Source organism: Thunnus thynnus, chromosome 6 (assembly GCF_963924715.1).
Source record: "Thunnus thynnus chromosome 6, fThuThy2.1, whole genome shotgun sequence".
In the NCBI taxonomy this organism is placed as follows: Eukaryota; Metazoa; Chordata; class Actinopteri; order Scombriformes; family Scombridae; genus Thunnus; species Thunnus thynnus.
In genome coordinates, this window is record NC_089522.1 from 18,478,400 (window position 1) to 18,505,190 (window position 26,791).

Sequence of the window (26,791 nt, forward strand, 5' to 3'; positions counted from 1 at the left end):
TTCCTCTGGAACACATTTCTTGGAGCCATGTGCTTTGTTTTGCTTCCATGTTAAATTTTGTCACTTAATAAAGACAGATGATATACACAGCATGGCTGATTCACATATATGGAATCAACATCAATTGGTAACCTTATCTACTGGACAACAACTGCAAATCAACTGCAGACACAAGATCAAATGAGGGGTTTTTGCGCCAAAATTCTACATTTAATTCTACATTATCTATAAATATTTCTTAATTGAAATTGGTGGGTTTCGTGGATTTCTCCTTGTAAAACAGAGCTCTATAAACAGCTTTTATATATACTACACAGGTATCTTAAAGTCTACATTGAAGACCCTTACAGTACTGTGGTTAGCTGTAACTACATATATATGATGGAGAGCAGCCTACAGAATGTAGGCCAAGCCCGTAAATCAATTCTGCTCATTAAACACATCGATGGGCTGGAGCTCCCTAGTGGCGTTTTTCTTTTCTCATATGTTCACCTCCTCTTCAAAATCTGACCCTGCTCCCACTCCACCCCTTCCATTATTCTCTCCCTCTTTCAAACATGCATCCTTCCTGCAACAAAAATGTTTTTTTTAGACCTTTCTGAATTTAAAAAAAAAAATTTTTTTTTTACATTGCAGTTCACATTATTTAAAAATATCTATTTAGATTTTCCTTTGTGTTCGACAAAAACTACAGATCTAACACAAAATCTTAGTCCTCCACACCAGCAATATACACAATCTTCTATTTACCTATTGAAAGCAAGAAGGAGGCATTCCCTATAAACACAAAGGAAACCTGCTGTATGCGCTATTAATAGAAGAGGTGAACACAGGGGGCTTCCACTGTTGGGACAGGAATAATGAAAAAAGGGCTTCCCCTCCTCCACATGCACACACATAAATGAACAGATGTGCACAGTACACACAGAGGTTTCCCTCATGGAAGCTGGTCTGCTATAAAGCAAGTTCAGGTTGACAGGCCATTAAATGGGCTGTGTATTAGGTTATAAATCAGCTCATACTGCAATGGGCAAATGTTCACAGCGTGTGAGGCATTCACTCGGTCTATTGGGTATTGCCTCATACAACATACAAACACAAGTGCACTTGTGTCCATCAAAATGACAGGCGTCAGAAGAGGATATAGGCAGGGAAACTTAACTGTTAATATATCAGTTTTATTATTTTCTTGTGGCCGCTTTAAATCATTTAATGAGCCTTGCCTTCAAAGTAAGTCAGGTCAAAAGCAGGGAATATCCTCGCATGCATTGTAAGACAGGATAAACCAAAGATTTGTGATATAGGTGGCATATTGGCTGTCTAACGGGCTTTAAGAGAACTTGAGCAAAGCTCCTTTTACAGCAATCAGTGGATCAATATCCATCAGTTATCTGGAAGGCTGCCTGGCTACTGTCCTTAGCTGACATACCGGAACCCAGTCCACCTAGACAACCAGATGGAGCATTACTCCTGCTAATATATGTCTGAGAGGAGAATCAGATCACCCACTGTGCATTACTTTGGTGCTTAGAGCCACTGGAGAAGCAGCAATGGAGGGAGAGAGAGAGAAAATGTGTGGGAAATGAAATGTGAGAGGGGAAAATAATAGAGAGAGCGAAGCCAGAACTCAAGGAGCAGTGATGAGAGCATAAGGGAGTTACAACAAGAGGAGAGACAAACATTTCCACCTACTAGGATGTGTGAGACACTACTAAATGGCACGGATACTACAGAGTGTTTGTACTTGTCCCACTCCATGTTGAACCAGGAGTCGAGAGCATTTTGCTCTCTACACTCCTTCTAAATCTCTCTGCCTCTCTTTCCTCCTCCTTGCTTTGTATAAATAGACCACTTTGCTTTCTCAGTAAACCACAGAGAGTGTAAGATTCACTTATGGGAAACGGGACACAAAACCATTGAGAAGGTGAGGGTCAACAGTCAATTCAAATATACCTTCTGTAATGGTCAGGAATTTCAGTGGTGCTTTCATAAATTTATGCTGTATATGGAACCTTCAGTTTTCATTCCCATGACTTAATTCTCTTTGCATTAAGTGCACCTAATAAAAGGAAAAACTGGTACAGGTCTAAATGCTTGACACCTACAGTGAGGGGGTCTGGTGGCTCTGTTATGCTATGGGAGTCATTTTGCTGGCATTGTTTGGGTCCACTTATCCCCTCAGAGGGAAGGGTCACTGCAAATCAAAACAAAGTTGTTCTGAGTCATCACCTTTATCCATGTTAAAAAGTTTCTATCCTGATGGGAGTGGTCTCCAGGATGACAATGCCCCCCCATCCATAGGGCATGAGGGGTCACTGAATGGTTTGATGTGTATGAAAATGAAATGAATCTTATGCTACGGCCTCTACAATCACCAGATCTCAACCCAGTTGAGCACCTATGGGAGATTTTGGATGCGTTAGACAGCGCTCTCCACCACCATCATCAAAACACCAAATGAAGGAATATCTTTTTGGAAGAATGGTGTTCATCCCTCCAGTAGAGTTCAGAGACTTGTAGAACCAATGCCAAGGAGCATTGAAGCTGTTCTGACAGCACATGGTGGCCCAACACCTTACTAAAACACTGTATGTTGGTTTTTCCTTTAATTTGTCACATGTCTGTTTATTGTTAAGGTGAAAAACATCACAGTTAAAAATCATTATCCCAAACACCTGGAAAATTGATGTGGCCTTTGGGACAGTATGGGCATCATTATGGTCCAAACTGATCTAAATCCCCAATTTGAATTACAAATCCCTTTGCTTTTTTTAAAAAGACACTTGTCTTCACACAAGGCCTTTTGTAAAACATCCTGCATCACGAGAAAGACACAACAGCAGCTTGAGGTTATCATAAAGATGTTATTATTATATCATCATCAAGACCATTATTATTCATAGTAGTTTTATAATTTACAATTATTTTGAATGATGAAAGAATCTCTGTGTAGATATTCTCTATTCAATCGGTTTATATCCATTGGAAGTCCTTGTGAAGGGCATGTCAAGTGTTCAGATCCATATTTCCTTTGTGTGTAACAATGGACAGTTTGCGTCATGGTCTTACAATGGTAGAAAAAAACACAGGCTTTATACAGACAGAGTATAGACCACTATGAGCAGAGGCCGTAATACAGTGAAGGAGCTGAAGATTTGTGATTGGCAAATAGATGAATAAGGTAGAGGAAGTGGCATAAGTAGAAAGTAAGTGGAGGTGGTTGGCTAAGGGTAAAAATATAAAGGCAGAATCTATTTGTCCAAGGCTTGCATGTGTATTTTAGTCAGACTTCAGCCCCTGCACTGTGTGAGGCTCAAAGGTGACCTAATAATGACATTCAAATAGAAAAACATAGTGAAAAAAACAAACAAACAGATCAATTATACAGTGTCTGATGACACAAATAAGTTAAAGTTCTCATAGAAATTATATTTCCTTTTTGATTTTTTAATATACTTCCATCCTTTGTCCCTGGAGCATACCAAAACTAAGAGATAATTCACCTACAGCACAACTTTAGTTTCTTGGATTAGTTCAGCAAGCATACACTTCGATTCCCTGCTACACAGGAATCTGAACATGGCAGAAGCTCAATTTAAAGCTGAAGCTTTAGGCATTTTAAGACATCATTGAAAGCAGCTTATAGATACATTGTTTACATGGCTACGTTTGTTGATCACCAGCAGTGGGTTGAAGTCCATTCACTTTGTGGCCTTGATGTTTGATAGAACCACAGGTGACTCTCCTGACAGCAGAGGTGACCATGAAGGTATATGTATGTTCACAGGCAGTGTGTGTACACTGGCTGTATATGTTTAAAAGTCTTTGAGTGTGTATCAAGTGTCCTCTAGTCTGTATTATGAAGTACAGCAGAGATGTGTTTTCCTTGTGTTCGGATTATCCTGATGTGCCGTCAATGTTGGTTTCTCCCATGAGAATGTTTTTGTCTTGACAGAGAGTGTCACTTCAACAGTGTGCTTGGTAACAAGAGTGGAAAAGACGGCAGTCCAGACGAAGCTTTCAGGCCACATAAAGTCACATAGGTGTTCCAGCACATAAAAGCTTGTTAGGAGAAATACAATTACACATCAGAGTAAAAAGCAAAGGAGGGTGTGGGCAGTGTTTATCTAACTTTCATTAACATATTTTACTTCCCAACCTTTCCTCTTCTTTCCTCTATTTCCACTCCACAATTCCCAGTAACTGGCCTTGGCTGATGCCGTAGCATATCTCATAAGTCAACACATGCTGATAGATCTGATCTGTAGTGAGTGTGGCAAGACATTCCCCTCTGTTTACCTGTCGAATATACTATATGCATTTGTTGAATAAATATGCACAGGCTGTAAACAGTGTGCTGTGATGGAATAGAATATACAGAGCACCATAGTCATTCTGGCCGATAACTGCCAGCAAGTTGTCTCTAAGAGCTACATGCTCAGCTTGTATCTAAAAGCTCTGTTTCTCTCACAATCTCTTTGTCTCTCTCTCTCTCACACACACATACACATACACAGAAAACACTACACACTGAGCTTGATGGACCTATATATCAGAGATAGGGGCACTCAGACAGTCCCTTGGAGCATTATGATACACTTGGCTGAGCAAAAAGTCTAACTGACCAACTATTTGAGTCTGCATCCACTGTGCTGGCAGCAGATAGTAGGTAGCTGTTGTTGTGCTTTCACTATGAGACACAGTTACTGGGCTGTGACTGAAACTGACTACAAAGACAATAAAGCTAAAGGGAGCAGCACACAAGTTAAAGTCTGAACTGTGGATCATATGTTTAGCTGTCCCTGTGGCTTTGGACTCTCTATTTCACCAAACTTCCTGTTTCCTCTCTTGTTTAACCAGCTCTTACTTTATCAATCTTCCTTGCATTATAAACGGAAAACAAATCTTCTCGTGGGCACACAAAGCCCTCTGGGTAAATACTTCACATGGATTTCAAATAGCAACGGCAAGAAGGTGCATATACAAAGTGTACACACATCTAATACAAGACACTTGTCTTTCATATATTGCACATACTGCCGGTACCTATAGAGATATTGGAATATATTTAAGTCAATTTGCCTTTTAAGTATTATTCATACTAACGCATGCTACAATGAATACTTCAAAGGACATGCAGTACTACAATAGCAGAACAGCATCTGTTTGATAAAAAGCTGATGAAGAACATATAGCCTACGTCCTGCATTAGAATATGGGCAAAATGCACCAATGTAATGATTGTTCAAAATGCATGGGTACAAAAAAGTTAAATAAATAAATACTGAGAAAACAATAAATCTCTTTTACAATCCAAGATAAGCCAGGTGGCAGCACATTTGTCTTTGGTGACCTGATGATTGACACTTGATGCTGTAAAATCTAACAGTGAAATAATTGCAAAATATTTTTATCTAACTTGTTCCAGAGGCAGACAAAGCTCACTAATTTTGATTTGTTGTTTTAACGGGAGAACTATATGGGAGAGAGGGCATGCCAGGATAAACTGATGATGCTAGATCCTTCATGCATTTAAATTAGCTAGGAGCAATCGATTTCATCCGTATTGCTAATGGGTGTCTGGATATTATACACAAGCTTACAGTAAGACTGAATAATACAAAGCTGGCATTGCTGGTATGACAATAGATGGACCTTAAAAGTCTCCTAAATTGATTTCAGTTGGCCTGATTGAGCTCATGCTTTGGTCGGGCCTTTAGAATTGTGAAATATTAGGGTTAATACATTAAAAGCCTTAATTAATTGTACATTGAACCAGTTAACTTTGCTGCCATGAACCTTTAACTGTTACAAAACTGGATTCTGACAAAAACAACTAACTTAAATCTCACTGTAGTTGGTTCCTTAATCTCATTTTATGTATTTCTACAAACATGGAATGCTATGAAGTCAAGAACAGCAACATTTATGCTGGGCAGTAGTGTCAAACTAAACATTACTCACTGCACATCTGTTACAGTGGACCCAGGCGGCAGCTAAAGAGACACTTAAAGGTACAGTTAAAAAGGTGGAGAAATAGGCACTCACACAGAACACTACTTATATTCATTATCTATCCTTCCACGTTGGGTGTTTCAACCATAAAAAATGTGGGTGCTCACCCTATGAGAGTTGAAAAGCACACATTCATCCTATTGCTAAAGAAGCACACATTGATGGAGACAAGTAAAATGTACAAACACGAATAAATAAACAAGACATTCACTCTGTTTAAAGACATATTTCTTTCATCCACCTGCTAGCCTGCATTGGCTGTAAACAAAAAAAGGCAAAGTCTTGGTATGTGTACATGCGATAAATCCTCTTGAGCTTCATCAAGAAACAATGGCAGGAAAAATAAGGTGGTGTGCTGTTGTGGTCCAGAATTACAGCACAGCACTGTCATCTATCTCTTGGTCTCTATAGAGGCCACTAGTTTGTACTAGACAATATATAGTTAGGGCCAAGGCAGGAATGCTAGTGCACTCAGGTCCATTGAATGAAGCTTTTTTTCTCTCACAGAGAAAGCAACACACGACCATTTGGCCAAAAGCATATTAGTATCACTCTTTCTCTTTCTTTCTCTGTTGCTGAATTCAGTTTCGCCCTGACACAATGGCTGTGATCTCAGTGATTTTGTTTTTCTCTGAGTCAGGACCTTGGCAGTTAGAGCAGCAGAAATTGCTCATGAATGCTGATAGTATGGCCTGTTTTTAATCACAAGTTGATTAATTAAGTTACATTTTAAAATAAAAGTTACGCTGATCTAAATTATTGTTGGCGTGCATCTTCTCCCGGCGGCAGTTTGAGAAGGAAAGTAGAAACAGGTGGTCCCTTATGCTGTTAATATAGATTATTACTGGTTAGGCTACTATTTGGCTACTGTTGCGAGCAGGACGACTACTGTCACATAGGTAAGACTAACTCCATGCAGACACAAACAATGTCCCAAATAAGACGGATGGCAGTTCTATGATATGCTCTGATTGGACCTTCGGACGTGGGAGAACATGACGTTCTCTCTGCTGACCTCTTCTCCAAGTTAATCTCACTCGTCTGCTCTGGACCTCCATACTGGGTGCCATACGTTGGTCAGTACAGGGAGTCACACCTTCATCCTCCTGTTACAGTCCCTGCAGACCCGAGCTTAAGTTAACCATCTACAGCAGCTGACATTATACATCTGTACGCATCTTAGTGATGTTTACATAGTTAGTGTTGGCCAGGGTGCAGTTTCCTGTTTTCATGGCCTCTGGTCTGAAGTCCTCAGTGCTGTGGTTCACAGCCTCCTGGATCTCCACATAGTCGGATTTACTGAGAGTGGATCCACTGCCACTCCGTCCACTCTTCTTCAGATCCTCAGCTGAGTTGGCTTTAGGCACACTTGGGATATTCAGATACTGTGCCTGTTCTTCACCCTCCGTCTCTCTGTGGTAGAAGTAGTTGAAGTTCGACACGATGACAGGTACTGGCAAGGCAATGGTCAGCACACCGGCGATTGCACAGAGAGACCCCACAATCTTCCCTCCAATGGTAGTTGGGACCATGTCTCCGTAGCCCACAGTGGTCATGGAAACCACAGCCCACCAAAAGGCCTCAGGGATGCTGCTGAACTGGGAATGTGGCTCGTCTGCTTCGGCGAAGTAGACAGCACTGGAGAAGAGGATCACGCCGATGAACAAGAAGAAGATGAGGAGGCCCAGCTCACGCATACTGGCCTTCAGAGTCTGCCCCAAGATCTGGAGCCCCTTGGAGTGACGTGAGAGTTTGAAGATACGAAACACTCTGACTAGACGAATGACACGGAGAATGGCCAAAGACATAGCCTGCTGGCCTGCTTGGCTGTCCTCTGGCCTCTCTGCTAGCTCTGTGCCCAGGGTGATGAAGTAGGGGATGATTGCCACAATATCAATGATGTTCATGATGTTGCCAAAAAATCCAGCTTTACTTGGACAGGCAAAGAACCTGACTAGGAACTCAAAAGAGAACCAGATGATGCAGAGGGTCTCCACAATGAAGAAAGGATCTGTAAAATATGTAGAGCTGTCATAGGTAGAGGTTACGTTGGACATAGATTGGAATGGATAATTGTACATCTCCTCATCTTCGTTTCGGAAAACTGGCAGTGTCTCCAGACAGAAGCTGACAATAGATATAAGAATCACCATGACAGAGATGATGGCAATGATGCGAGCAGGACCTGAGCTCTCTGGGTACTCAAACAGCAGCCACACTTGTCTCTGAAACTCATTCTCTGGCAGAGGCCGCTCCTCTTCCTTTATGAAACCTTCATCCTCCCTGAAGATTTCCATAGCCTCCTCACCTAATTCATAAAACCGGATCTCCTCAGAAAAAATATCCAGGGTCACATTAACAGGCCGGCGCAACCTCCCTCCTGATTGGTAATAATAGAGGATAGCATCAAAACTTGGTCTATTCCGGTCAAAAAAGTACTCGTTTCGGAGAGGATCAAAATATCTCATCCGTTTCTTGGGATCGCCCAGCAGTGTCTCTGGAAACTGGGACAAGGTTTTGAGCTGCGTCTCAAAGCGTAAGCCCGAGATGTTGATGACGACCCTCTCACAGCACTCATGATCCGGCTCCGGGTCATATTGGTCATGAGGCTGACCTGGATGTGCTGCTGCTTCGTCCGCAGGGTCGCCGGTCGCAACCGTCATACTGGAGGGAGATGGGACCTGCAGCTTTCAGACAGGGTGGGGCCACGTCAGGCCACGAGGAGATAAAGGCTCCACACGCTTGTGGGTTCAGGTATAGGCAGATCTGCCTGTGAGGAGCTAAAAGACAGGACAGAGGGCAGAGAAAGGCTGTGATGTTAGCTGTGATTACCATGTGTGCCATGTTTTTGTCTTTTGTACTGGATGAGCATGAAAGATTTTAAGCACGCACATTCAACAACTTGTATTAATTGGCATATATTTCTAACCTACAACTGTTTATAGTCTCTTTATTTTGTTAAATGTAACATTTCCACAGGCTAAGTAATTCCCAGAATTACTGATATTACAGATATTACTATTTCAAGACCTTCATGCAAACAGTCAAGTGCAGGACCAGTTGAAAATAACAAGCGGGGGGGCCGAACCATTTGAGCATATTGGTTCCATTGTGTCTATGTGTATTAGGTTATGAGTTCTCTCTCATAAGAGCACACTGCAGGATCAATATGCTCGCCAGTAATACTGCATCAGCTCTCACAGGGTGCAATTACAACCAACAAATCTGATTATATACTGAGTGCTCCATACAATCTCTGAGATGAATTTCCTCTCTCTGTATATATGATGTGACCAACATTCTCTTCCAAAGCCCAGAAAAACTTCAGCAAATCACTGATTTAATTAAATTAATAGTTCCATTTAGGGAAATGTGTCATAGCCAGTAGATGACATATAGGCCAGTGACATATACTTCACACGTCATAGGCCATGGCACAAAAGCTGTCTTAAAATGCAGGTGTATTTAAGGCTACTTTAGAGACACAACCAAAGTTGCAATATCTGAATGCAAATCAAAAAGTCCTACCTATTTTCACAGGCTCTTCTAAGACTTGTTTACAGTCTGCCCTCTGATTGTCGTGGTGATGCGTAACGGGCCCAGCAGAAGTGTCCAAAGTCAGCCCCCACGGTCAAAGCAGCTCCTTTCTGCCAGCCATATATCACCCGAAGCTCTGCAGCAACGCAGCAGTGGGAGTGGGAGAGGGGACAAGGGATGAGGATGCAGGTGTTACCTCCCTCGCCTCAGTGACCGGCAGATACATGCTGTGATGCAGCTACAGTAGGCTACAGGTTGAAGTCAGCTGGAGGGGCGATGATGTTGTGGTGGGAACAAAGTAATTTTCGTGAAAGTAAATCTTAAAATTCTGACATCAGCAAAATGTGACGCCCCCACTTCAGAACAATATGCCGCCGCTGTCAATAACAGCAAAGGTAATCCTCTAGCCTGATATCTGCAGACTTAAAGAAGGGAGGTTGCGGGAGGCGCTGCTGTCAGTATTTCTAGTCGGAAGCGCCCATACATCGGCAGATTTCATCAAAGGCGAAATCACCTGTTTGATCCCAAACAGGTCCGTATTCCACCATTATGTTTTTTTTCATCTGTGCTTTTTAACTCGTTAAAATGTTAATTTTTATTTCATCTCCACGTAAGTTCCACCATCTTTTTTCTAATAGGGAATATCCATATGAATACACCAATGATGCACATTAGTAACAAATGGAGGCTTATGTTCACAACCCATTCCATGGAATAACACGTCCTCTGATGGCGTTTTTAAAAGGTGAAAAACATTTTTTCTCAGAAAATATGTGTCAAAGCAGCCAAGTTCATGCACTGGGGTATTTAAAGATTAAATGGCAGTGTTGTAGTTGATTGATAAGTGCGAGTGAGTTAGTTTGGAGTGGCAGGTGCCAGACATGCTCAAGCCATTTGCAACCCTCTCCTGTGTGGATCATCGACAGCCACAATATACTCCATGCACTAAACAAAGCAACATAGCATTGTCTGTTGGACTACAGCATAATTTCAGATAATGGCATGCAGGAATTCACCCTGATTCTCTTGGTGCGCAGACGCATGTATTTGTATCCAGTTTGTCTCCTCTTAAAAGGTGCCTAGAGGTCGTGAGTCCATTCCATCATATCTGTCCTTCTTCCCTTATTTGACTAATATGTCCAGCGGCTGTGTCATCTCATCACGACCAACTGTTTTTGAGCTGCCGGCTCTTCCCATGTCTCTCATATTTCACCATAATTCACCATAGTTGAGCTGCGTGGGCTGCAGTTGGGCATCGCAGCGCATACTAAGAGCTTCTTGCGCGCCTCGCCCCATCCCTCTACGCTCCCCCTTTCCCGACACTCCTGTCCTCACTGCTCCACATTAAAGGGGAAGCATCGCCCACCACAAAGTGGAAACGGGTTTCAGCAAAACATACTCATCTCATATGAGAGTACTTACAAACAAAATGTTTAGAAATATAAACTGATAACAAATACCCCTAAAATATTCTTTGCAGCCTGCCATTTTCCCCTGATGCATCTATAATTGGCAACATAGGCCTACATGATACAATACCTGTAATCATTGTGTGAACAGAACACCAAAGTCCCAGGTCAACTCGTCTGAGCTAAGAGAACAGTAACAAATTGAGTAATTTAAACATCATTCTCCAATATTGTATGTGTTTGTGCTTTATGTTTGCACAAATATGACACTATCTGCTAAAACATATTATGAGTAGCTTTGAAGTATTTTATATAGTTCAATATCACAAATAACAAATTTTCCTCAGGGGGCTTTACAGCCTTTACACACTTTATCCCTAGACTCTCAATTTGGATAAGGAAATCTCCCCAAAAGAAAGCCATTTAACAGGAAAAATCCCCCTGTGAGGTCCTTAACATTTGCAGAATGTAGAGGCAGGCTTCTACACAGTATAATTTGTCGAGCCATTGATGATGCTCTGATTATTTACAGACCTGTTTACTGTATCACAGTCCACTAATTATTGCCCAGACCAATTAAGCACATGCAGGCACAAATTCACACACACAAGACTGATGCTAACAGCTCTTAATGCAATCATAAACTAAAAATTATGGAATTAATGCTGGAGAGTCCAATGATTATTCCCTGCCCTGCTTTCCTCCACTGCTTCAAAGTGGGACAGGTGAAAACCCAGATATGTCTTCAGGCAGAGAGCGGGAATTGCACATGAAAGAAAAAGAGACTCCACAACTCTCCAGAGAATACATGAGGAATACTGCACGTCCTCCCCCATACATTCTCCTTGCTCTGCCATTCTGTACTGCCCAAGGACAGGTTCAACATGATATGCAATCTTACTCCAATCAAAGTGTCAAAATACTGATTAAGATGATGATATGGGACCACAGGGACCACAGCAGTGGCTCACTTTGCACAGAGCTGATAAGCAGTTTTCCACTCTGGCTGAAGGTCTCAATGAGGAGGTATTGACACTCTCACATAAGCAGGCTGATTGATGGCCAGGAACTCTTAAATCCTCATCGTCCAAGAATGTAAATGAAGAGGGACCAATATTAAATGGAGGGCAGTTGAGAGCCCGGCCACCAATATCCAATGCTGGGTGTCAGTAGTGTAATGATTCATCATCCACCACCACATTCTCAACAATTATCTATAACACAATTTTAGTAACAGGATGGAGAAAAGGGCACTTAGAGAATGGGAAATATGGGATTGAGTTTGCTGGGATTGGGGGAAGTGTGGGTCATATACTGTATTAAATGTAGTTTCATTTCATTCTTGCAGCTATTCTGCATTAACAATTTTCATATGGTGGCAACATTCACATCACATCTCATGTTAAAAGTCAGTCCTCATATGAATGAACATTCTTATGATGGTCAAGGCAAATGGCCATCCACGTAGAGCCCGGTTCTCCTTGAGGTTTCTTCCTGTTAAAGGGGAGTTTTTCCTTGTTGGGTCTCTATAAATTATAGAGTACGGTCTTGACCTGCTCTATGTGAAAAGTGCCCTGAGATAACTTTTGTTATTATTTGACGCTATATAAATAAAATTGAGTTGAAAAAAAAAATCCCTGACCTCAACCAACTGGTTTTAGTTGCACACTCTAAACCATTCTATAACCTTACGATTCCCGAAAAATCCCTTTACAGCTGCCATGCCACAGGGATTTTTTGGCAGATACATGCAATAAAAATATTCTGTTGGATACACTGAAGAAAATGTTCAGCTTCGGATTTTGCCAAAAACATATTTAAAGATCCCCTCCAGGCATGTATTAAGAAATATAAAAATATACTTTGGATAAAGTCAAAAGTCAAAGTAAAATTTATTTATAGAGCACATTTAAAAAGAACAGGTGTTGACCAAAGTGCTTGACTAAAGTGAATACTGATTTGTTTCTGAAATGGCTTTTCCTCAAAGGTTCAATTACCTTGTTAAAATCCTCAAAATGAATTCTGCTTCTGCTCCCTCACTGAAAAATCCAGAATATATGAATTTGCAAATATTTTTCATTTCATAATTTTAACTGGAGCACTGGAGGCTTCAAGTTTCCACATCAAATTTGTGTAAGTTGCATACTGGCCCATTGGCTTCAAACTAGTTGTGATGTCACAAATCGCACTCATGTACATGCCTTTAAATCAGATTTAAGGTTAGCACAGCAATGAATATGAAAACAGCCTTCCGGTGTCAAATTCTGCACATACACAATTCTGCACAGTGAAGCTCAAACATCCAGGTAAAGTAACAAGATGAAAAACATTTTTTTGATTAGATGGAAACTTTAAATAATTCAAAAATAGCTGCATATGAACATAATCTGTGCGAGATACAGTTGATGTTAATAAACTAATCTCTCTAACTCAAGCCATTTGCAGTATACTCTGTCTTGTAGAAATAGTTTTACTGGAAGCTGATCAGCTGTTTTGAGGGCCATTAACCCTCCAACCATTTTAGATCCTAAATTCTGTCTCCAGTTCCTTCTTGTATTCAGGTTGTGCCAAGTCTCAGCAGGATGGAACCATTGATTCTGTTTTATGTTCAGCCAAGCAGACCAGATGGAACCTCGTGGAGGAACTTAAGAATGTTTTCCAACTAATGACCCCACATGGCTGCAGTAACTGTGTGTGAGCATTGTTGCTGCAGAGTAGTGTTTTTTACTGTATTAAACATCTTTTTAAAAATGTATTTGGCAATTTTTGCTTTTGCCAGCTGGTGCACTGTAGTGACTGGGCAAGGGCCCCAGACTCAGGGGGAGGTTGAGTATGTCTAGACAGAAATGTATTTGTGGCCTGAGTTTTGTTTGAGCTGTGGACAAGAAAACAGATATTTGTTGTAGATCAAATAATGATGGTCAGGACAGGAAAGTACAGGGAGTGTGCACCATGCCCACTTGTGCACATTCAATAAATTTACTGAGAGAATAAATAAACTTCTGATCATTTACATTCATGAATTTCTCTGCAATCCAAGAGAGGACCCACATAAATGGCTCCATTGAGATTTATTGTGAGTGCGATCAGCATGTTTATGTATCAGTGTGTGAGTCAGCAGACCTACTGCACACCTAAAATCTCCACCCTTTTCTATGCAGCAAGACATGTAGAAGAGAGAGAGGGAAAAGGAGAGTGAGAGAAGAGGGCGTTGATCCAACTTATGACAGCAGACTGCAGGGGAGGAGCTTTGTCCTGGATGACCTCTACTGGTGCTGCAGCAGGTGATCACTCATTTACAAGCTACAATACACACACACACACACACACACACACACACACACACACACACACACACACACACACACAGATGTAATACACAACATGTGCATGCAAAAAAGTTGTACCATAGGGTTAGGGTTAGGGTTACCCTAATCCTAACCCTAACTGCACATGTTTCTGTAAAGTAAAAACATATGTGTAAGAAAAATTGATATGCTAACATACACACGCACACATGCTTGGATAGTGTCACACTAGCTGCATGTGCTTCCTAGTTGATCATTTGATTTTTTATCAAACTGTATACAACTTAAATGGAGAATGGGGAAACTTAACCAAGTGCATACTCATGCATAAAGTGGCATTAATGATGACACCTGCGTTGTTACACACCTCATATGGCTAAATTACAATTTAGTTTCTCCCTGAGCGACAGTTCCAAATGCCATCATAACCTTTCATTCCACTATGAACAAATGAAATCCCTCTTTCTCTTCTTAATTCATTATGACATTTATTAAAATAGTGCTCCTACAACAGGCATTGGATTCAAGGAGGGAGCCTCCTCCTCGATGACAACCAGCTAAGTAACTTAATTACAACATCAGCTTACATTGACCCCTCATCCTTTTTTTCCCCTACATTTTCTCCCCTCACTCCTCTCTCTTTCTCTGTATGTCTCCCACTGGGGTCCCTCTGTATTTATAGATTGCCCTTGGAAGTTCTCTACCTGCCTGTTGAGAGCAGCCAGGCTGTTGATGATCATTGCTTTCATGGTGTTCTTACCAGGAGTATAGTACTCCGCTATTGATTCTGGATGTGGTTTCACTTTCTGCTGTTTTCTCAGCCTAAGAAAACAAGGAAAAATCAATGAGAGCCTAACTGCCCTGGATGTGTGGCTTAGCTAAAAGAGGAAACTTGTGAGTATATTAAAGATGTTAATACTGCATGAGTACGTATATATGGCAGAATTCATATTAAATATACATTATATACAAAGATCTCTTTGCTTACACATCCACTGAATGTGCAGTGACACTGAGAGAAATCTCCCCTAGCAAACGTTCTCTTCCCACAATGCAGGCAGCTGTAAAGTGCTGGCTGTCTGGTCAGTTCAATCAACTCAACAGTTAATGTATACGAGCCACAGCCTGACAGCCACAAGCATCAGCTACCAATCTCTCTCTCTCTCTCTCTCTCTGTGACTCATGTGACAGCGACTTTTGGGAACATGTGGTAATATTGTGTCAGACCCAGCATTAATCCCTGGGGGAAGACAACACCTGACTCCAGAGCAATGATACGAAACAAAAGAGGAAATGGTTGAAATTGGGTCGGAAAGAGCAGATATATGTCACAAAGAAGAAGATGACTGGGAGAGGGAGTCAGGGGAGTAACATAGTCAGCAGGAAATGTAGTTAAAGGTGTGCAGAAAATGAAAATGAAGGGGAGGGATGGAACAATAACGGTGGAGAGGGTAGCAGATAAAGGTCACAGTGACAGAGTGATGAGTCATCCAGTAGAGCACAGCAGCATCTCTCTCTCCCTCTGTTTTGTACTATAACCCTCTCTGCCATCTGTCTGTTTGTTTTGACAGCATAAATGGAGATGACTGGCAGCAGATCACCCCTTCCACCAGCTAGAAAAAACAAAATGCATCTTAACATCTGGGTCTGAACTATGCTGCATATATTATTTTCAATGTGTTTGTTTACATTGAGTGTGTGTATGTGTATGTCTGAGACTGTCTTGTGTGTGTGTGTGTGTGTGTGTGTGTGTGTGTGTGTGTGTGTGTGTGTGTGTCTTTGCATATAGAGCATATATCTGGATGGGAGTCCCGCCTTGTCTTCTACGCCTGTGGCTGAAAACTGGAACTGATCAGCCAATAAGCATCCAGGAATAATCTCATTTTTGTGGGAGCACTAGCAACAGCATCATCATCCTTAGCAACAATATATGCTTGCGCTGCCAATACTGTGGCTCTGCTGGTGAATGTGGAAATATCACACAATTGAAAAGTCCTAAGAAAAAAAGTAAATCACATGTACAAAAGGTTGAATGTGTGAAGCTGGCAGTTCTAAATGATTAAATCTATGAAAATATGTCATTACACGAATGAGTGAATCAATATATATGTGTGCATGTTCATATAGTAGGCCTATGTTTACAGCATACAGTGTAGCCCAGAGATTAATGGTTTTATCTTATTGCTATCTTTGTTATGTATGTCAGGAACATAATTAAAACAACATGTTAAGAAGCTAAATTCATTTAAAGATGCTGAAACGCAGGTCTTTTTTAATGTGCCTTGTTTAGCACTTTAAAGTCATTCCATCACACTTTCCTCATTAGCTGTTGTTGGCATTTGGCTCCATAATATCTCTGCTGGCATTGTCTTAACTCCACTTAGACCTGCTGTCAAATGGAGTCCCTGCATGGTGAGACCCAGTCTGCCTGTAGGGCAGTACGCTGTTCCTCTGCCAGAGACACACATATACAATACCCATAAACACACACAGACACAGATGATACACGGCCAACCCCTGCCCTCTCAGAGGCTGTGTGTGTGTTAACGCTGCAGCAGTTGACACTGATACAAACAGCTTAAGTGGTGATCCCTCCAATGCACCTGCAGAGGGCTGTATCTGGTCTGTATGGTCATTCTCTTTATCTTACCAACAACCCTCCCTTGTTGCTATGGAGATTTCCTATTGTAGCGACATGGCTGGTGGTGAGCTTTCATGACATCATACGCAGGTACTTTTTTTTGTGATCTTGAAGGCGGTTGTGTACCTTTCATTAACCTGTTTAACAATAAAAACCAAAGAGAGAGAAAAAGAAAATATCAGGAAAAGAGCCAGAAAACAGTGTAGGATAGATTTGTCCATAATTGTGCTGTACTGGGGAGTATTTAATCTAGATACATCTTCACATTCCATCTATGCATCACATAGTTTGATACTCACGGCCACACAAAAGCCGAGGGAGATGGCAGAGTTATTTGCAAGCTGGTGGGCTCACTGGAGCAATAAAGCACACTTGCTCTTGCACAGCATGACAGTGTGATGGCTGTAAACCTCTGCTAGAATGTTAATATTTATCTCCCCGGCAGAGAGATGATGAAGTTTTCCACTGGCTTGGTTATCCTTTTACAGAGAGGTTCCTTTGTTCTGTCTCTTCAGAACTACAGTAGAGATTTCTGCTGTACAAGTGTGTGTGTTTCTCTGTCACCAGCTGTCTAAAGGGCTGCGAGTCAGTGTGGTTTCCCTACTAAAAGACTCACTGTCACAGTCTCTACCTGGGAAACACTTGTTAATCAGTGATATTTCCTGTATGTCAACAGCATTTTCTGGATACTAATGCTCCAATTTACTCAGGAAATGAGGACAATATTGAATGATTAAACCATTAAAAATGTGTCACTATTTCTTTTATCATGTGCAAAACCACAGATCATATATTGTATGAGTACTGGAACCACCTGATCTAATGGCTTACTGTAAACAATTTATCATGTTAATGATTAAAATGGAATAGGTTGCTTTTAATGAATAACAACATATTGGAGTGAATAAGAGAAGAGGATTAACTGCACACAAACAACCACATGGGTTATGTTGTTTCAACCCACTCTGGTCATAGTTGACATGATTGAAACATACTGACTGTACACAGAATAGATAATAAGGTCTATAATAGACCTAGATATTCCCCAAGACATAAGTGAGTAACATTTTCTAGATAATTGAGTGAAAGCAGGCTGCAGCTCCTGTCAAATAAAGACAGTACAACTCATAATCTCTTTATATGAGTCATGTTTAAGACAGCACAGAATAACACAGAACAAATACTGACATACACAGTCTTCCCCTGACAACATTCTGCCCCATCCCAAAAAACACCAGTGCACTCTGGGAAAAAAAAGAGAGCCTTCCACAGGCTTGCGTATACGTGTGCGTGTGTCTGTGTTTGTGTGCATGCCTTTGTATTGTTCTCCATGTGTAGGTCAGGGGAATAGCAGCAACCAGCACATGTATGTACATATGTGTGTGTTTCACATATTAGCAATACAGAGCGCACAGGGCTAACAAAGGCATATGGCTAACAGTCTTTGATTTGTATCACAGTTTCATATCAGCAAATCACGACCGGCCTCAGTTTTTGCCACTTTTGACTGGAAGCAAAAGCTGTTTGTCAGTTATTGTCCGTAATGGAATATCAGTTCCCAGAAACATGAATACAGAATGTAGAAATCCTTGTAAATCCCAGGAATTAAATGTGCTTTACAAAACTGCTGGCTATTTCCTGAATCTGTCCTTTTGAATTTCATAGAGAAAGCAGTATGGTGAAATGTCAGAGTCCGTAACACAGTTCCAGCTGAATTCTGTCACTGCCTGAATCACATTTGATCCTGTGATCCACTCACAGTGCGTTAACTCCAGAACAGAAGCAGTCATAAAACTGCGGCTACAAAACCATAAGTGGAGTATTTACAACTGTTATTTTTGTTAATTCTTGCATTTCCTGAATTTTGGATTGAGTGGTGATCCACTGGAGGGGGAGAACTGCTAGGCACATCTTTTTAGAAGTCCAGGTTTGAAGACACCAGTCAGGAGGAAGAGGGCAAGGGGAAGAAAAATTGATCCAGTGGGAGTTCTGTCTCAATTCTTAACTTTGGCCCATCTGGCCCAACAGGAAGACCAGAGTTATAGCATCCCTAAGGAGAAAAAAGGGTCACTGCAGGTTAATGTGCTATTAATCTTTATCAGATACTGTAAGTTCACAATTTTTTAAGTCTGTTTTAAAGCAATATTCAATCTCAAATAGCTTTTTATTACCATTACCGTTATTACCGTATGGAGGAAGCCTCCTTAGTCAAATCAACCAGATGTCTTTCAACGTTATCGTCTTTTTTGTACCAAATTCCCTCTTTTTGTTACTATACTTCTGCTGCAGCTCAATATGGAGACACTGTCCGAGGAAACACAAAGAGGGAATTTTATACTAAAACAAATGTAACTTTGGAAGATATCCACTTCATTTGTCTAACTCAGATGGCTGAAAGTTATCTTTTACAGTTTTTCTTGATTGCTAAGACGCATTTCTTGAAATTATGCTCCATTTCCCAAAACTCTTGTTTAACTGCACACTCATCTTCACTAACTTCAAATTTCCATGTCAAAACCAAACTCTCCACTCAAAACCATGTAATCTTACATCTAAACCAAACTTTGCCTTCAGAAATGACACAAAAGCCATCAAATACACACACATACACACTAGAAAATAGCTGGTTACACACTGGTGAGATCAATTCAAAACACTACAGTAAAAACCTGTAACTGCAATGAATCATGGTGCTTATGATTTTCCCCCTAGAACAACTTCTTTACATGATGAACTGTATTCTTTACATGAATACAGTAAAATCATTTTCATGTATTTACCAGTATAAACCAATAGAATCCATTGTTTGTGGATCCATTGTTCCAAATCAAGTGAAATGACCCATGGCCCTTTTATCTATCTATCGTGAGCTTCTGATTGGTGTGTGAACAGTTTTGACTCTTAGTGTTTCCACCTGCAGAATTGGGTTGGGTTAATTGGGTTCCAGCTGTGATGACTTGAGTTAATGATATTGAATGCCAGTGATTTCTAAATGAGCACATTTGAGCACATGAGTGAAAACGGGAATGGTGTTTATAGTTTTTGGAAATGGGTCTGTCTTTTGGTAGATGGCGTCATGGTTTTTAGTTAACTGTCCCAGTCATAGTGTGTAAGCGATTGAGAAAAACTGCAATAGCCAGAATGAACAGGATGAATGATTACAGTGAGCAAAACATCTTTCAGTGTTCATATGGGACTGTTGTTTTAAGACGGACTTTAAAAAATTGTGAACCTATCCTTTAATAATGAGAAAACCGTTATCAGTGATTTTCAGTGAATGTTAATTGAAGTTCAGTCATGTCATATTGACTCTCCTTATCAAATATAGTCTATTAACCTGTATGGGAGGCTGTCTGATTGGGGTCATCGGGGGTTCCAGGAGGTCTGAGAAGAAAAATGGAACAGCTTTCACCTGAGAGAGTAAAAGTGGAGGAGGAGGAGGGTAGGGAAAAGAACAAGCACAATTGTTAGAGTCGGACAGTGCGGCCAGACCCATCACACAGCTCAGTGGTCTTGTTGACAACACAAGGCTGCTCCGCTTCTCCCTGCTGTCTCATTACCATTCATGCAAAAATCAAACTGTAAACACTGTCAGCTCAAGAGGAGAGGAGAGAAACTCAATTACTGCAAAGTACTCTGTACAAGCTAAATGCCTACACTACAGTAAATTTAAAGAAACAAGAGCAAATGTAAGGAGAAACAAGTGTGAAACTCAAGTGAGCTGTGGAGATGCACATCAGGAGAGGTGGACAGAATAAGAATTGAAAAGATGAGTATGCATGGTAATGTATTATGTCAGTGTTTTTGTCTCTTTGCCAATCCATCCTGCCAATTCCCATGAGAATAGCTTCTAGACTGACCAATCTTATTAGATGACAAACAAGTAGCTCTTGTCTCCTGGATAATATATCTCTGATCAATAGACCAGTGTTTCTCCTCATTGGAGCTTTTTGTTCGACCTGAGAAATGAGCAAGCCATTTAACTGATGACCAGTATGGAGGTTTTCACTTAAAAATATGAAGTCAAGGTCAAGGGTCAACATGGAAAGGAATAATCGATGAAGAGGTCATTCTGTGGGACCTCCCACTTTGCCTTCAGGATAAGCTGGCTAATGAGAATGACCTTGTTATCACTCAACCATGACTGGAGAGGCGTAAGTATTATTACTCTAGTACCATACAAATGCAAGTGCACACACATGGTTGCTTGATAGATTCCCCATCCTGTCTTTTAAATTTCTTATGTCCTTCGCACCATCGTCTCTGTTTCAGTTAGAATAATCACATTCAGGGAGGACACTGAACATAAATTTAGGCATACAGTAAATCTGCAGCGATAGCAGTGCAGCAGTTTCAAAGAGAAGACTGTGGTGCAAGAAAAAAGGCGAGGTGGTGGCTCACACTGTGGCCAAGAGAATTTTCAACCCAATTCACACACTAATACAAAGAAATTATAATATATTGTTTTTTTTAGCTCATACAATACATAATAAAACCTACACAAAAGAAAATACTCTCTTGTGTATTCATTTGACAAAGCAGAGGTAAGAAACAGTAAAGTATCCAATAGTGATACAAGTATCAAACCATAGTCTAAAGGTTATTTGACCTCTGTGTCTCTGTGTTGTCATTGGCAAAAGAAGACAGAGGTCACAAAGCCACCTGTTCTGTTAGTAGGGGATGGTGGCCACCTGGGGGCAGCGCTGAGACACGCAGGGTGGGCACGCTGTAGGTGCCCATTTCATGCCTCATTTTATAGACAAAGTCAGCTGAAGGTGAAAGACAACCTGGGAACACTACATGAACCTATATAATGTACACAGTCAGGATGATGGAGATGTAAACATGTACACATCTGCAGCTGGTTAGACATCACTGTATTGTTAAGGATTAACATGAAAAACTAAAAGAGAGAAAGAAAGAAAGAAAAAGAAACAAAACTAGCTATAAAACGCATATTTGTACTACAGTGTTTTGGTCTGCACCTGAGAGTCGAGGTCATGTCATTTCAATAAGGTGCATTCTCTTGAGAGTAATTCTCTAGATTGGGAATCAAGTCAATATCGGCTCTGCCTGAATTGACAGGTCTATAAAACACTTATGTAAATCTACAAACAGTAAAAACGCTGGTCTCATGGCTACAGGCAAAAGAGTAATTCACAAGGAGACGGGCACGACAGTGCTCAGAACTTACCAATGTTATCAGTGGGAGAACAGCAGCCTCTGCTGATAGCCCGCAGTAGCGCACTCAGGACAGCCAGACACAATGTGCTCCCAGTCCATTCATAATTCCTTATGCTCTGCCTCTCCTTCCGCTTCTCGGGGTTTAGCACCAGTTGAGCCTGGTTCGTTTTTTGGGGGGGGCAGTACATGGTGGCAATTTAATAACAGACCTCCTTACTCCAATTTGTCTTTGGGTCAATGTAAATCACTGAGTGGGCTCGTTGATTGGCGATAGTGGCGCTGGCATGCTTTGGCTTGTATTTTACGCACGCAGAGTGATGCGCACGTGATGACAAAACAGTCTTATTACAGACTGGAGACAAGCTATTTAGATGATAATCTTCAATATAGCTTCCAAGCCATCTGGGAGGTTACTGTGGAAACAGAGGAGCCATGGCAACGGTGACTGGGGTTACCGAGGAAACGACCGTCGCCATGGAGACTGCATCACAGCGGGCTATATTTGAGGCATCCAAAGAAAAGCGCGCTCCATCTTTGATCGCTGTATGTGTGCGTGAAAGAGCTCTGTGTTGCTCCTCTCTCACGTGTGTCTTGCGTCGATAATGACACACTGACAGACGGCTGGCCCCTGTGTTTACATGGTGCCGTTTACGCATTAAATAGCTACCAGGACAGTTAATATCAAGGAATTATAGGGGATTGATTTTAAAGACAGTAGCATTTGGACTAGACTTTAACGCACAATAAAGGCAGAGCACAGAACGGTCTAATTGAGATAATATATGCTGAACTGTGTTTTTAATACATTACATGTGTTTAAACACACACACATATTTAAATGATTCTGAATATTATACACAGGCTATGACTGACGAATCACGACTCATAACGCATGTTAATACAATGTGAGTGTCCTTCGAGTATAGCATACATTTGCAGTCATCTTTCACAGTTATAAAGCGTCTATTTCTACCTGTTGTGATAATATACTGGCTATTGCACAATGCACAACAGGTCAATTCCCCCACTCAGAAAGGAATAGCAGGCCTAATACTTTAAGGAGCTCTTTCTCTCCAGGCGCGAATGGAAGAGAATTATGAATTCAGATCACTGAAATGAAAAATCCTGATTCTTTGAATGGAGCACAAAGCAGCGTCTCTGAACAGACAGGGTTTGCTCTTTCTTTTTCTCTCTCTCTTTATTCCTTTTTTTCTTAATCTGATCTACCGCTGCTTCAACACACTGGTGCGCAACAACAGAACCAGCTGTGTGTTGACACATCACCCATTTCCTGTGTTCAGGGCCATGAGACTAATACTGGCTACACGTCGGTGAAAATCTTTTTGTTTATGTTCACACAATTCTGCGAGTTGTTCTGTGTGTTGGTGGGGAAGTTGGGCTGCTGTTTGAATGCGCTGTTGATCCCGTGTTCCTCTATCACCATATACTCGCTCTTGCTGAGTGAGGAAGAGGAGCGAGTCTTCCTCAGCTCCTCTGTGTCTGCCAGAGGCTGACAGCTGCCCACGTGCAGGTATTGTGCCTGCTCCTCGCCCTCAGTCTCTCTGTGGTAGAAGTAGTTGAAATTGGAGACAATGACAGGTACAGGCAGAGCAATGGTCAGCACACCGGCGATTGCGCACAGAGACCCCACAATCTTCCCCCCGATTGTCACGGGGTGCATGTCCCCGTAGCCCACGGTGGTCATGGTGACAACAGCCCACCAGAATGCGTCCGGGATGCTGTTGAAACCCGAATCTGGGTCGTCTGCCTCAGCAAAGTAGACAGCACTGGAGAAGAGGATGACACCGATGAATAGGAAGAAGATGAGCAGGCCCAGTTCACGCATACTGGCCTTTAGAGTCTGTCCTAAAATCTGAAGCCCCTTGGAGTGACGCGAGAGTTTGAAGATGCGAAACACCCGAACAAGTCTAATTACGCGCAGAATGGCTAATGACATGGCCTGCTGTCCATTTCCTTGCCTCTCTGCCAGCTCTGTACCCAGGGTGATGAAATAGGGGATGATGGCCACGATGTCAATAATGTTCATAATGTTTTTTGAGAACGTGGCTTTACTCGGGCATGCAAAGAAGCGCACCAGCAGCTCGAAGGAGAACCAGATGATACACAACGTCTCCACCACGAAGAATGGGTCAGAGAAGGGGCTGATGAAATATGGGAGTGTGCCATTTATCACAGGCGCAATAGTTATCGGATCCCTATTCTCGTCCCTGAACTCCGGCAATGTCTCTAAGCAGAAGATGACAATGGAGATGAGAATGACCAGGACAGACACTATCGCTATGCCCCGGGCGGGACCCGAGCTCTCTGGGTATTCAAAAAGCAGCCACACCTGTCTTTGAAATTCATTATCTGGCAAAGGCCGTTCCTCCTCCTTTATGAAGCCCTCATCCTCTCTGAACTTCTCCATAGCCTCCTCACCCAGCTCATAGAAGCGGATCTCCTCAGAAAAAATGTCAATGGGCACGTTTACGGGTCTTCTGATGCGCCCACCAGACTGGTAGTAATACAGAATGGCATCAAAACTGGGTCGGTTCCGATCGAAAAAGTACTCGTTCCTGAGAGGATCAAAGTACCTCATTCTCTTCTTGGGGTCCCCCAGCAACGTCTCTGGAAACTGCGAGAGAGTCTTGAGTTGTGTCTCGAAGCGTAACCCTGAGATGTTGATAACCACCCTCTCGCAGCATTCGTGATCCGGTTCATAACGGTCCAGAGAGTGGTGGCCCGGGAGAGCCGCAGACTCTTCCAGCATGTTGTCACACGCCACAACCGTCATCACGTCGGCCTCTGTCTCGGTGTATCCGTGGTTCACCAGGTTGTCGCCCCGGGTTTTGGTTGCGCTCGGCGGGGGTGATTGTAGGAGGCTGAGGTGGTCGTCCATGCGCGGATGAAGACGCATACAGGGGCGGCCGCCTCGCCCCCTCCGCGAACCCCGGTCAACCACAGCCGCCGCCACAGCCTAGTCTCCTCCACCGTCTCTCTCTCTCTCTTCCTGCTCTTCACTTTCACTCTCTATCGTTGCTGTTCCCGCCCACGGCGAAAGATCTGGGTTTATAAACAGGCCTTTCACCCGCCCACAGCGCGCCAGCGCTGGGTACCTTTCCCGTCCTCCTCCAATCGCAGGACGCACCGATGTACACAAGAAGCAACAGACGAGCGTCATTCAACACCATCGTTTGGGCGTGCCCGCCTTGCTTTGCCCCTCTCTCCGTCTTGTAGACACGCGCTCATGCACACACACACTTAGGAGAGTCCAAACAATCTCATTTTTAAACAAGGTCATTGCCCACAGACAGGACATTTTCAAATGGGCTACTCATAAATATGTCAGAGCCTAATTTTTCCAGGGCAGACGCACCAGCATTACCTTTTGTTACAGCTTTAGTTCATTCAAAAAACGAATTTGGGTGTGCCATGGCACAATTGAATGGAGGTGGAATACAGTTCATACTACTGTCGTTACTTTCTTAATTACGCACAAAGAAATCTTGTTGGAATGATTGCCATCCCACCTGAAAGCTGAAGTGTTTGATCCCTGCGTCCCAGGGGAAAGTGGCGATGGTACGTGTTCAAGTGAAGAGGAACAAAAAGGGAGGGCAGGGATGGGAAAAGGGAAAGAGAAGAAAAAGATCGAACAGGTCGGTGTAAGAGAAAATGTGTTGCTCACATAAGAGCAATATGAAAAAGAATGAATGAACTACCACGTCCTATATGTCATATAGACATAATAATGATCATGATATCGTGGGCACACATGGACGCTAACCCCATATAATATTTAAGGACTAATATGGTGAATATCAAAAGGGCAAATACAGGAGCATCACAGAGAGAGACAAAGAGAGAGGGAGAGAGAGAGAGAGAGAGAGAGAGAGAGAGAGAGAGAGAGAGAGAGAGAGAGAGAGAGAGAGAGATTCCCGTTTTTCTCACCTGAAACGTGACGAGTTTTTGTTCGCACAGATTACAAGCTCCGCTTTGCTCATTGGTGATGTTTATCCTACTTTACAAACATATGGAATGAATTTAATGATATTCGCTGCCAAAAATGACCAGGCATTTTTGCCACTTGACAAGTGACCAAAGATGTCATCATTAATACAAGACGAAACTTATAAAAATGAATAACAATGATTCATCACAAGCAGATAGGCTGGTGAAGTATCAAATAGATTAATACATTGTTTTAGAAATCAGTCTCTGATCCGCCTGCCTATACAGATTATCCAATACTAGTTTGGTTTTCAAAATTCCAGTCACGGGGATTTTGTGAACCCCAGGGGGCTGCTGTCCGAGGTGCTGAAATGAAAAACCAATGAAAACTACCACAAACTAAGAATCTTTTTATATTTCTGAGGTAAAGCTTTCTGCAGGCAGAAACAATCTCATTGGTTGGTTCATATCCGAGGATCCAAAGCACTTCAGCAAATACAATAAAACCTAATAAAAGACAAGAGGTCATACAGATGGCAATCGATATTATGAAGTCTAGCCATTGGCTGCAATTGGTGATCTCCACTAGTTATGCTGTGGTCATGTATTAACTGGGGAAAACACTTTCTTATATGGCACCCTTTATAAAGGGTTTATAAACCCAAAGAGCCTAACACTGCCTAACAACTCAAAGGTTGTTCTTATTCATGGATTATAACTGATCTATAAAGCATTATAAAAGGGTGCCA

At 41.9% G+C, this 26,791-nt stretch overlaps 2 protein-coding genes and 1 long non-coding RNA gene across 5 annotated transcripts; 1 reads left to right on the top strand and 2 right to left on the bottom strand.

Annotated features, from left to right (window-relative positions):
- Nucleotides 1-2,850: 2,850 nt before the first annotated feature.
- On the bottom strand, nucleotides 2,851-10,808 carry kcna2b (potassium voltage-gated channel, shaker-related subfamily, member 2b). 2 transcript variants are annotated; one of them, XM_067592350.1, is made up of 2 exons: nucleotides 10,569-10,808; nucleotides 2,851-8,795 (listed from the first exon to the last, which is right to left on the bottom strand). In XM_067592350.1, the coding sequence occupies exon 2, from the start codon at nucleotides 8,676-8,678 to the stop codon at nucleotides 7,176-7,178; it is 1,503 nt and encodes a 500-aa protein (XP_067448451.1). In that variant the 5' UTR covers nucleotides 8,679-8,795; nucleotides 10,569-10,808; the 3' UTR covers nucleotides 2,851-7,175. The 2 variants fall into 2 exon arrangements, with proteins under 2 accessions (XP_067448451.1, XP_067448450.1); XM_067592349.1 differs by lacking the exon at nucleotides 10,569-10,808 and adding an exon at nucleotides 9,544-9,911.
- Nucleotides 9,994-17,504, top strand: LOC137184560 (uncharacterized). Its single transcript, XR_010928685.1, has 4 exons — nucleotides 9,994-10,084; nucleotides 14,123-14,245; nucleotides 15,091-15,163; nucleotides 15,841-17,504. It is a non-coding gene; the product is annotated as an uncharacterized lncRNA (long non-coding RNA).
- A 537-nt stretch (nucleotides 17,505-18,041) lies between these two features.
- On the bottom strand, nucleotides 18,042-25,214 carry LOC137184561 (potassium voltage-gated channel subfamily A member 3). 2 transcript variants are annotated; one of them, XM_067592352.1, is made up of 4 exons: nucleotides 22,105-25,214; nucleotides 20,248-20,322; nucleotides 19,097-19,214; nucleotides 18,042-18,960 (listed from the first exon to the last, which is right to left on the bottom strand). In XM_067592352.1, exon 1 carries the CDS (start codon nucleotides 25,009-25,011, stop codon nucleotides 23,416-23,418), a length of 1,596 nt encoding a protein of 531 aa, XP_067448453.1. In that variant the 5' UTR covers nucleotides 25,012-25,214; the 3' UTR covers nucleotides 18,042-18,960; nucleotides 19,097-19,214; nucleotides 20,248-20,322; nucleotides 22,105-23,415. The 2 variants fall into 2 exon arrangements, with proteins under 2 accessions (XP_067448453.1, XP_067448452.1); XM_067592351.1 differs by lacking the exon at nucleotides 19,097-19,214.
- Between the last annotated feature and the right edge of the window lie 1,577 nt (nucleotides 25,215-26,791).